The sequence below is a fragment of the Gallus gallus genome, chromosome 13 (assembly GCF_016699485.2).
Source record: "Gallus gallus isolate bGalGal1 chromosome 13, bGalGal1.mat.broiler.GRCg7b, whole genome shotgun sequence".
Taxonomy (NCBI): domain Eukaryota; kingdom Metazoa; phylum Chordata; class Aves; order Galliformes; family Phasianidae; genus Gallus; species Gallus gallus.
Genome location: NC_052544.1, coordinates 16,297,383 through 16,309,856, shown reverse-complemented (window position 1 = coordinate 16,309,856; position 12,474 = coordinate 16,297,383). Strand labels below are relative to the sequence as shown.

General features: G+C 46.4%; 1 protein-coding gene across 3 annotated transcripts in view; it reads left to right on the top strand.

The window, feature by feature from the left end:
- Positions 1-7,404: 7,404 nt before the first annotated feature.
- The window catches only part of ACSL6 (acyl-CoA synthetase long-chain family member 6), a 37,205-nt gene continuing 32,135 nt past the window's right edge, over positions 7,405-12,474 (top strand). For 2 of the 3 annotated variants that reach the window (XM_015294077.4, XM_015294076.4), the window contains exon 1: positions 7,981-8,062. In XM_015294077.4, coding sequence (XP_015149563.2) covers positions 8,014-8,062 — 49 coding nt within the window. In that variant the 5' untranslated portion in view covers positions 7,981-8,013. Of the gene's footprint in view, positions 7,861-7,980; positions 8,063-12,474 lie in introns of those variants that run through there. The other variant, XM_015294080.4, reaches the window with a different exon arrangement.

Here is a 12,474-nt window from a genome sequence, read left to right as displayed (position 1 = left end):
ATCGATGGCCACCTCAGAGTGCTGTCACATATTTGTGTTGGCAATTGAAAATAGAAACCCTCAGTGTCACCTGGGGGAAGGCCTGTGCCCAGGATTTGCCTGCTCGTTGTTTCTGTTTTTCTTTCATCGAAAACACATGAAAAGAGTGTGTTTTTTTCCCTTTTCCTGTATTCATTTTTCTTTTCACTAACCAACTTCCCCTTTTTGTTTCTACATCCATGACTTTCAAACTCCACTCAGTCAGCCCGATACTGCGTGGCTAATTCCCTTCCTAAGAAAATCACCACTGATAGGTGTGAATATGCAACATCCCGTGGAATAATTTAGGTAATAGCTGAAGCCCAAGAAACAGGAGCAGGTGAGAGCATGACTTTGAGGTTCCACACAGCTCCACAGTCACTTCAGCAACAAGGATTGATTTCTCTTGTTTTTATTTTATTAGACCACACTGCGTATTTTGTTCCATTGCGAGATATGATTTTGATTCCAAGTGGTAATGGAAGACTTATTGTTTCTCAGCCATTTTTTTGTTGCTGTTACATTGGTGACACAGATCTGTTCTTTCTATATGGCTCAAGTGGACTCTGCACTGATGCTCTCATAGCCCCTGCCAAATTCAGGCTCAGCCTTAATATTCCTACTTCACATGTCTTCAGTTTAGAACAGTTTCCTGAATCCTTGACCTTGCTATTACAAAGCTTACACGACCCTGTCTATCTTTTCATTAAACCAGCGTAAATAAGCAGCTGACACATGCTCATGGCATGTGGAGGAACAACACAGAAGCCCCAGTAAACAGCTTATTGTCTGCAACAAAAATGCTATGGGTTCTTGTTTAAAAGATGTTCCATTTCAGTGCAACCTAAATATATTAACTCATTAATACATGTGTGATATAGTAACAACGTCATCCAAACGGCATTTCTGCTGTGCTCTCAGCAGCCTTCTCTGCAGCTCTTTGACTTCTGCTTTCCCCGGCATTGGCTCAGTCCCAGCACTGTGTGTCTGCTGAGCTCTGACAGCAGATGGCAGCTCGCTCAGAAACAGAGGGACAGAAAGGATTACTACAGGAGAAAGCAGAGCAGAAAGCTCACTGCCATGCTTTGCCAGACTGCTGCTGTTGACAAGGTCACATCCCTGGTCGATGGCAAAAAGCAGATGGGGCCATCTCCATGCTTGCCTAGGCAGGAGAAGTGGAGTGCTTTGTTTCTCTGTGTTGTATTAGAAGCACCAAAGGAACCTGGTCCTTTTTTAAATAACATGATCAACACTTCGTTGAGTCACCAGTATGTATGATCCGTGGCTTCATAGTCACGGCACAGTATCACTGCCTGCACACGCAATACTGTCGCTAAGTGAACTGCCTCCGGCTCTCTGTTCCTCCTCCTGTGATTTGCTCATGGGCTGATGGAGAAGGGAAAGAGAATCAGGGTAGTTTAACAGATGGTATGAAACTGCCATACTCCTGTGAATCCTTCACCCCAAATCTGTTTCAAAAAATTAATTTAAGCTATCCTTTGAACTAATGTATTGTAAGGTGGCATTTTCACGTACACTAAGATATTGGCTTCGTCATTTCTTTATCCAAGAGGTGTGGCCCATTAGCCACAACCCAAATCACAACATCTCCATTCTCCATTATTCAAACCCAAACTAATGTAATGAAAGCACAAAGGTCGTTACAACATTTGCTTATATTTATTTATACAAGGGATCTGATGCTTTACTCCCACTCTGAGAGGTGTGACATAATTTGCTTCAACTGAATTGCTTACTGACCACAGCATTAAGCGAGATCAGCTCTTGCTCCCATTCACTGAGAGGAGTCTCTTGGGCCTAAGCTGTAAACGTGTTCCTTAAACCAGAAGAGATTACACTGAACATCTCATTTGCTTTATGTGACTACGGCAGAACATGGAGTTGTGAGGTACAACAGCCATCCTGTCTAACTTCGATATCTCAATTGTTTCTGAGAAAAACAAAATAGAACTACTTGTTCTCTCACTTGTTACTGTAATGTAGGAAGAGCTGAACTAAGATTTATTTGTTCTCAAACAGCTCTTGAATGTTTCTGCTTTTATTTTGGATCTGGAGCTCTCTCTGAGGCAGCGCAGAGCAGAGGTAGCACCCACTCTCCCCCTTGCATCACCCTGCCAGAAGTAGTTCAGAGAGTTCATGATGGTGATAAATGGATGTGAGCAAAAACCAAATCCATAAAGTAGGGCATTACGTCACTTCTAGTATAATACCTGCTGCGGGTTCTGAACTCTCAAAATGAAATATTCTATTTTTTTCTACTTTGCATCAGCAGTTCACTGTCTTTTCCTGCAAATAAATGAACAGAGTTTTCTTATTCAGCTTTTTTTTCTGGCAACCAGGAGGATTTTTGTCACAATAGTCATTCACACCAGTCATACATAGGTTAAATACAATGAAATTAATAAGAGGTATTAAAAATTCACACTTGGTAAATTGGTTCAGAGTCTAAGAATTACAATCTGTATTTGTATTTACATAATGAAATGTCCTTATTGTGAAAATTTGACAGATGAAGGCTTAGATGACAGATGAAAGAAAATTAACAGTTACAACACAAGATCCTCATTTTACCAAAAAGAGTCAAATGTTAAAAGGCAGCCTTTGCTGCAGAAAGTTTGTACCAGCTGAAGCTCCGTGAACACTAACAAGTTTTGTTGGCCCTGAGCAGCTTCACCTGGGCCTCTGTTCACACCCTGCCCACAGACCAGAAGCCCATTTAAACTCAGCCCTGGAGACCTTTCACTTTCTGCTTGTGTTACAGAAGTGTTGGTCTTCAGCTCAGCTGCAGCTATGCCTCTCTCTGGCTTTGAACACTGCTGATTTTGGACCCCAGCCTGTGGATTGACTTTCTGACTCAACCTCAGACTTCCTTCATCACCACATTTTTGCTAATGGACTGGGTGCTTGGCTGCCATCCCCAAACCTGTCCTGCTTGCTGTGCTTGGTTGCTGCAAGGCTGTACTCTGACAGTGAGGCACCTGCCATGTCAGCTGCATTGTGCTTGGCTCCTGGCTCCCCATCTTTCAGGTAGCAGATGACTCTTTCTGTATTCCTACAGTAACTATGCACTTGCCAATAAGATTGATGCAGAATGTTAGAAGACTAGTTTAAAGAAGAGCTGTCAACAAATAAAAAAAAAATTCCAATCAAAATCAATGATACAAAACATCAGGATGGATGCTTTAAATGCTAATGTATTGTGCAGAGGAAGCAGTTGCTTCTGTTGACTTGAGGCAAGACTTACATTTGACTTCTCTCTTCATCTGGCCAAGATATCCTTAAATCAAAGTCACACAGGGAGGGTAAGTTGACACCATACAGCATGATTGTGTAGCTTTTAGAAGCACTAGGTACTGTTTTCTTGGCTATGGGGATGCAGAACAGATTTACTCAGATTTACTGTAAGGTCAGTCCCACTGCTTCTTACTGATTTGGGCTGCCAAATAGTGCTGGTTTGTGTGTTGTGGCTCCCGTAAATGCATCATCTCCTCACTCCAAGCACTCATTTCTCTCCAACTCTCAGTCAGAAGTCCACATTCCTCTGTATGGATGACCATTAGTAAATACAGCATGGACTTATGTGTATTCTCTTCAACAGGTAGAAGAAAGAAATGGCTGAGGAACCTGGAGCAGAAGCAGAAGACACAGAAGGAACAAGCACTCCTATGGTGGTGTGTCCTCCTCCTGGCACGTAGCCCTGAATACAGGGAGTCTATCGCAAATCTATATGAGGTGATGGGGGCAGAGTGGGTTCTCTAATTAACAGCAGCAATAATTACGGCTGTGCCGGTGTGGGGCGGCCGCTGTCCGTGGTGCTGGAGGCGCCGGCTCTCAGCTGCCGTCGGCTGAGAGCACGAGGGCAGGTGAGGCACTGGGGGAAGTGGTTAGTGGGCACAGTGGGGATGGGTCAGTGTAGGACCAGATGAGCCTAGTCTTTTCCAACCTTAGTGATTCTATGATCCGAGCCCATTTCCTAATTTCCACTTTATAGAATTGTGGCTGGCAGACTTACAAAAAAAAAAAAAAAAAAGTTGTAACAAATACTTGTGAAAAAGGTAATTTTCCACCACACTTAATGATGGTGAAGACAGCTTTTGTTATACTTGCAATGGCAAACTGCACTTTAGAAGGAGGAGTTTGTTTTGTGACATCCTGAGCCAGCCAATTTAAACTCACCTGTGTCATTAGATGCCAAAAGGAGGGAAAGGAAATGCTTCAGCTTCAAGAAAAGCCTCGTTGAACTAGCTCATGCCCTTCTAGCTCTGGGATAAGGCAACCACAAGACAGAAAGCGACAGACTTTCTTGGTTCCACAGTTATCAAAATTACTTGTTCTCAAAATGATGATTCATCAAAAACTTCTTACATTTTTGGACACGCCAGATTGGATGATCGCTGTGGATTCATCATCTCCCCAGTTTGCTCGGAGGTACAGATTAAAATATATGTGTGTGTGTGTATATATATATATCTCTTCTCTATTCCTCTAAGCAGTAGTTCTGCTTGTAATAATGAGAACTGGGTGATGACTTCACCAGTGAAAACCAGACAAAGCTCCAGACAAGGTGAAAACTCCAGGCGTCAATGCATCTTCAAATCTAGGTAAATGAAGGAGGAGGAAGAATGTTCCTGCCCAGACACAGGAAGCAAGGACATGTGAACTGTGATGAAAGGAGGGGGAGTTTCTGCTTACTCAACGTAGCTGGGACGTTTTGGAGCTGGGTATATTGTGGTTTGATGCCAGGATAGCTCACTTGGCAATGGGTAATGTAGCTCCAGGGAAGCACTGAGAGTTGATGGAAGCAATTCAAGCATCTTTCTGATCAACACAAAATGAAAGCTAAACTAATATCCCAAATAGTTATGGTATTTGCTTAGCAGATTCTTGCACTGATTTCCTCAACAAACGCTGAATTAGACAAGGCAAGAATGATCTCATAATTCTGTAATGAAACAGAAAAGAGGGCATGATTACCATCATAAGAAACCAGGAAGGCAGACAGCTGATACTGAAGTGTGGGGGAGTGCTGAGTCACTGCATTAAGCGCTGCCATAGTAACAATTTACCAGCTGGTTGGGGATGAAAAGAGATTGAAAAAACCCGAAATAAAATTTGGGCAAGTTGCAGCTTGAAAATATAGTACAAGCTTTTTAAAAGAATTAATAAAATGGAACACTTTCAAAGAGTGATTTTAGTATTTAGTGTTACTTTGAGCAACAAGGTTACAGCAGAATATTGAATGAACACAGAAGAGAACTGGGGGAAAAAAAAGAGAAGAAATGGATATTTCTTGTTTTAGACAAATCTTCTAATGGTGAGAATGAGCAGGAGCAACTTTAAATTTTTTTTTAGGGTTATTCAGAAATGTGGTATAGTATGCATTCCCTATGGCCCAGACCAGAGTGTGAAGGAGCAAAACAGCAAAATCTTCTGGTAGTAACAGAGTTAGAGAGAAACTGGGAAACTCGACATAGCTTAGAGAGGAATGTAAGCTCAGATTCCTTGGCTGGTCTTTTCTGCTGAATTTTTTGGGTCTCAGTATTATGAATACCATTGTTGGCCTGTCACTGTGGTCTGTATCTCCTGCTGGTCAAAGGTATGACCGCTGTAACAGAGCCGACTCTGTGAAATTGTAGTAATTTGGAACATTTATTTGACTCATGAATTCTGAGTAGGATTCTGGGTGGTTTCTTACTGTGGAAAATTTCAGCATCGTGACAGGTGTCTCACACTTCTTGAAATAATGTCTCCATTGCTCTCATCCTAGGTGACAGACAGCAGTGAGCAAGCACTTAAATTAGAGGTGTGAGCAGCTTCAGAAAATGACCTCCTCAACTGGACCTTATGATGGTCATTTGGGCAACATTTGCCTTGAGTTGAAATGGAAAGCTACCAAAGGATTGAAACAGAAGTCAAGAATTAGAAAAAGGCTCATGAGAACTTCACAGAAAGGCAGGAAATCTGTGGTGAGGCACAGGAAGTCAGCAGTCTTTTTTTAGTTGACACAGAGGTTGGAGGAGCTGCTGCTGGAGCTGATGAGGTCAGGGAAGCTGTTCCTTACAGAGCATAGGCGGGCACCTCGCAGGTCCCCAGAGTCGAAACCAGGAGGCCCAGCTGGTTTTTATTGTGTAAGTGGCCTTCACTCCTTGGTTAGGAGGAGGAAAGGCCTTTTTAGGACTCAACGTGCACATCTTCACTGTAAACTTCAGTGGAGTTCTGGAAGCTGGTGGACTTTAACCAGTTCTCACTGCTCCTTCAGCTTCCCTGAAGAGGTATTAATTTATAAGTCCATCTCCTGAAAGATCAAGGGATGCTATATGATTAGGACAGCTTAATTTCTCCTATCTTTCAGCTCCAGTGTTGTCATATCTGGGTTTGCAGGAGCCCAGAGGCAGGGCTCAGCAAGTAACGTTGGTGCTTTGGGGTAGGAGTCCTAGCGGCTGTGGGATGCAGATTGCTTGCAGAAAACAAGATGTGCTAACAGCCTTCAAAAGCAGGGAAGAAGGTACAAAGTGGGGCAGAAAATGTTCTTCCTTATCAAGAATGAATGTTTCAGGAATAGACTAGACAAAAGCTTTTAAGTAAAACAGCCATAAAATAGGACTTGGCAAAATAATTTCTCTGCCACTGGACAATCTAATTTACTTTTATTTGATCTTTCTGGGACCAGGTGTAGCTGAAGTCACAATTGCTGTAGTCTCTGGAGGCATTCATCATGAGAACTGAATGAGTCTGTTGGATACATCATGAGTCTGAGGATACAGATACAGTTAAGTCTCCAGTGCAGCACACCTGCATTTGTTGTTGTTTGTTGTAGTTTGTATTTTCTGCTTTGAGATGAAGGATCTTGGAGCCCAGTTTACCTGAGCAGTTGGATATAGCAATTTCCTTACAGCTTTCAGCAGTGGGCAGTAGTGACACTAACAGTTGATATCAGTTTTAGTCAGATGTTGGTCTTTTGTATGCAGGAAATTTTAAGTCTTTTTCTTTTTTTAAGTGAATCAGAAGGAAACCACATTTAAAGTGCCTTTGCCCATCAAATGGAAATTCTTCATTTACATCAGCTCTGTTCTTACCTTTAAGAAAGTCAAAAGCTTTTATCTTCAAAGGAAATGCACACTCTGGACAGGACAGCTTTAATCATTGATAGATGAGGGCTAATTCCTCACGTGCAGGGGATGTTTGGGTTCATCTTGCTCCACACTCACAAGGAGTTAAGCAGCTGCCTGCTGCAGTTCTGCCTGCCCTGCCGATCTGTCACGCTTGCTGCTCAAGAAAAAGGACACGGTGCGTGTTCCACTCCTTGCCACTCCTGACCCATTTTCCCACTGGCTGTGCTTACCGGGAGATGTGACATCTGAGCTCACTGCTGGCGCAGCCGTTGTAAAGCTTTGTTCTGCAAAGCCCTTCTCGTACCATGGAGCTCAGATTAATTTTCTACAACCAGCTTTGTTCAGGGAGAGATGGAATCGCTAAGAATATAAATCTGTTGGCTCCTCCTACTGCACCCCATGTTTTTGCCAGCATACGCGTTCCATCTCCTTTTGTTTGTAGGCATTTGCTGTATTTTTAAGGTTTTGACGTATCTCCCAGCAATGCCGGTCTGTCTCCTGGCAGTTCTCATGGAGCTGTCGGTATTTCTGCTGGTCGAGGCTTTCGGGACCGCTACCGCACGGGTCGCCGTTCAGAGGCAATTTCACGGACCGAAGGCGAAAATACCGATCGCCGCGGAATAAAGTTTCCCCCTTTTCCTCTTATACCCTCCCCCGGTGCTCAGCGAGGGAAGGGACCTGCGCACGCCACCGAGAAGCCTCGCCCGATGTAAGAAGGAGCCGGAGGGCTGGCCAGGATGGGGAGAGGAGGAGGAGGGATGCTAAAAATACCGCCCTATGCCGGGCAGCGCGCGGTGCTGGTGCGGGCCGGGTGCGCAGTGTGCGCGCCGCAGTGCGCGGCGGGAGCGGCCGCGCCGCAGGGATGCTCGCCCTGCTGCTGGGCTCCGCGGGCTCCGGCTGCCTGCTGCTGGGTGAGTGTCCGCCCCGCTACACCCCAATGCCCTCCCCGACCGTCGCGGGATGTGGGAGCGGGGCTGCGGGGGACGGTGGCGGCGCGGCCCGGCAGAGGCGAGCCGGGAACGGAGGCCCCCCCCCCCCCCCGGCCCTGGGATCAGTTCCCCGGCCTCCCAGCGCGGGTATTTCTATTAATTACTTTCCCATTGAAAGGGTGGAAATGCAGTCGGATGGGAGCTGGTGCTGAACGCAAGGGTGGTTTTGGAGGTGAAAATTTGATATTCTGCTGCATGCATGCAGTTCGGGAGCACAATGAGATGGTGCGGCAGCTTGAGAGAAGGCTGGAGGAACGGCTGGGTGCGTTACGTAATTTCCCTCAAATCGTCCTGGGGGGTTATTTGGTCGGTCCATCTCCAGCAATGTGTAAGGGCACTTCTGCTTATTTGTAGTGGGTATGTGAAATAGGGCAGTGTGTGGGGCTGTGTGTGTGCTCGTGTGTTGTACCGGACGGGCAGGGCTGAACTGGGCTCCTATTGTTTCGTGGACAGGTAGTGATGGTTCGAAGTGTGCCTGGACTAAAAATTCCATGCAGGTCTGAAATAGGTGCTTCTCCATAAGGTGTGTAAGGGTTTGGCCTTAAACTGGGTCCTTTGAATCTGAAGCATCTTCACTGCAGAAAGGCATGGCTTGGTGCCTGTGCTATTTCTCCCTTCATCCAACAGCAGACTTCCAAGGAGAAGTACAAAGGGGAAATGATTTTTAAAGATGACAGCTTTGCATCATTAGGTAAATATTCTGCTGGGAAGTGCCAAGAATGGGAAACATGCTGTAATTATTTATGTGCATGTCTACTTGATGTTTCTGAATCTGGAAAAGATGAAAAATAGGGAACTGAATATCACCGCTCTGCATTTTGTCTTTGGAAGCATCCTGGTGGCTCACACTGAAGTCAGTGCGCTTTGGCTGCTTCAATCAGCTGCTTCTGAACTGTAACAAAACTCACTCCGTGCTAATTTTGCCCAATGGGAATTTCATGGGTGAATTAGAAAGCAGGAGCTGGCTCTGGGGCTGCAGGCGAGTGTTTGTTAGTGTTTTGGGCCCAGAACCCCAGAGACTGCTCTGAGCTCCATTACTGGGTCTGACAGTTTGCTTATGACAACAACAGAGTGGAGCCAGTGGGGAATGACTCCCTGGGGCCTCCACGTGCACACTGCAAGACCAACATCATGATAGAATCCTGGAACCATTGAGGTTGGAAAAGACCTCTCAGATCTCTGAGTCCAACCCCGACTCACCCCACCATGCCTGCTGACCACGTTCCCCCAGTGTCTTGTCTCCATATTCCAGAGCAACTCCAGGTGTGGTGAATCCCTGTTTCCAGGGCAGCCTGTCAGTACCACCCTGTCACATCCACACCTCTCTCTCTGCATGGCCTGCTATCCCCAAGTGTCCATCCATCCAGGTGGCTCATGGCCTCCCTTAATTCCTCACCCATTTTATTTTGGTGCGGATGGTGACTTCAGCCCTGGGAGTCCCAGTGCTGCCACTGCCTCACAGGCACCAGGCTGCCCGAGGGAGATGGCTCTGTGCTAGAATCCTGTCCAGCCCAGTAGCTGTGTGCTTGTGGTTGCTGCTTTTGATGTGGTCTTGGTCTTCTGGTGGCTTTGTCACACTGGACACAGTTCCATGCTGCTGAGGGAACATGGTAGCCATGCTGATGTACTTAACAAGATGCATGGTGTCCACCACATGCCAGTGCAGCACTCTTGTTGGGTTTATATGAGTTTCTCGCATCCTTACGATGGGTTTGAGTCACTGAAGATGGGTCTGCAATGCTGACCTTGGTGGAATAATGCTGTAGACAGTGGTGATTAATTCCTAATGTGCAAACAAGCTGTGCTCTGGTGGATGCAGAGCGGGCACCAATGGGCAGAGATTTGCACCTTGGGACTGTTTGGTTGTGGCATTACAACATTACAGCTGAGTCCATCACATGAAAACTCTGGAGAGGCTACAAGGGACTCTTACAGCCCCGTTTCTAAACCCACTTCTCACGCTGTGACAGAGTCCTCAGTGACAGCCTGAAGTTCAGGTCTCAGGATAGGGACCGTTCCCTGCTGTGCTCTGTGTGTGCCACAAAGCAGATGCCCAGGGCTGGGCATGGAGCACTGACTGCCATGGGAGAGGCAGTGCTGGGCTGTGCAGTGCGATATATTTAGTTGCTTTTATTCTCCAGCTCTATTACTTTTCCATTTAGACAATTGTTAGATACCATCAAAAGGAAGGAGTAAATGTATCCACATTTCTCTGCTCGCTTGTGGGGAAAGGCAGCGCATGGCAGTTTTCTCTGCTGCTCTGGACTAATTTAGACATTTATTTGATTTTGGTCTCCAATCTACTATGGATGTTACCAATTTTTCCAAGTAATGAAAAGAAGAGAAAAGCTTTGAAGACAACTGGCAAACCGAATTAACTGAATACCCATGGATGTAGGAAAGCTGACTTGGGAGAAAGCCAGGGACAAAGAAATATGATGTTACAGCAGGGAGAGTGTAGCTGTTGGCTTTGTATCACCGAGCGCTGCTGAGCATCACAGGACTTAAACCTTTCCTTGCTATTATGTTTCTGTGAGAAATTCGAGTGAAAATTCAGCATTGCAGAATCATTCAGGTAGGAGAAAACCTCCCAGATCCCCACGCCCAGCTCACCGTGCCCACTGACCGTGTCCCCAAGTGCCACATCCCCACATTCTGAAGCACCCCCAATGATAGTGACTCCCCACTCCCTGGGCAGCTGTGCCAGCACCCGACTACTCTTTGGAGAAGAGATTTCTCCCAGTACCCAACCTGATATCACCATGCAGCCGCAGCACCCGGTTGACTGGCAGGGAGCTGGAGCAGGTGCTGGGGGATACCAAGGGATGCTCCATTCCCATGGCCTTCTTCTTGGCTTTGCTCTTTCTTACCAGCAAGGAAGAAGAAATGAGAGCATCTATTAATACAACTTTTATTTATAAGTGTTCCTTCCTTTGGCAATGGATCAATACGGTGAGGTTTTTCCATCGCTGCTATTTATGTGCCTTGTGCTGCTGGGTGAAGCCAAACCCTGCAGGTCCCTGAATTGGGGGTCTGGCCTATCTCTGCCCATTTCTGCAGCCTGATGCAATGGATTGAGGTGTGCCAGAGAGGATGTGGCTTTAAAATATGGATGAACACGCTCAAATTTTATCCCTAAAATCCACAGAACCCCATCTTAACAGTGGTATTCCTCAGGTTCCTTCCTGAGACTTCCTGCAGCTTGCAGTGAACCCAGCTTGGCTCCCACGGCTGTTATTTCCCAATGTGCTGATTCAGGGTCCTGGCAAATCTTTTTCTGCAGACTCTGAGGCACTAAGCACTGTTTCCTTGCAGCGTCACACAGGTAAATGTTTTGCTGGGCTCATATTGATTGCCATGGCGTGCTATCAGTGCGTGTTGATGACAAGTCACTTGCTGTGTCAAAGCCTCCCTTTGCTGTAAACATTGTCACAGAGCCTTCAAGGTGACCCACGGCTGCTGAGGAGGCAGGTGGAGGGGAGAGGAGGGAAGGCTGTGGCTGATTTTGCTTCTCCCTGCGCTCTGTATATGGATAAAATGATTTGGCCCTTGGATTGGAGGCTGTGTGATGGCAAATTCAGTGGTTGGTGCTGGGAAGGGGTAAGGCTCCGAGAAGAACCCATGCTGTGCTGCACCTTGTCAGGCAAACACATCCTCTGCAAACCAGCAAGCTTTCATCTTGGGCAGCACACAACTTGCCACAATATGGAAAGAAGATAAATCCAACCATCTTGTCCAAGCTCTTTTCCTCTGCACCACAGAACGCAAGGAAAAAAAGGCATCATTCAGTGGAAATCACCTTCTTCTTGGGAAACCCCCAGTGAAGGGGGGAGAGGATTTTACATCTAGTTCTGTGTGCAATGGTGTTGCAAGAGTGCAGCTCACATTTCCATTTGCTCAAGTGTGTGGCTGCTGTGGTGTAGATACAATCTCGGGCAGGCCGCGCCACTAGGAAACAGTTTCCACTTCATTACTGCAAAATAATGCTACCGAATCTGTATCAGGTGGGTTGGTCTCTGTGAGGTCAAGGGGATGTAGGGGTACCTGGTTTCATTACCGGGCTCTTCTCCCTTGGGGAGAGTTGTGCCATTTGGAGTGCTGCATGAGCGCAGTTCCTGTCCTGCAGGGTGGTTTGGAAAGAAGCGGTGGGCTGGGCAGGGTCCTCGGCCTGCTGCTGTCGGCAGAATTCTGCTCACACAAACCCATCTCTGGAGCCAAATCTTCAGGTCTGGCCATGGCAGCGCTGTGACTCAGGGACCCAGCACAGGGTGCCACCTCCCCCAGAGCTCTGCAGGAGTGGAACCTCCCTTCTCCGAGTGGAGTTTCCCTGCACA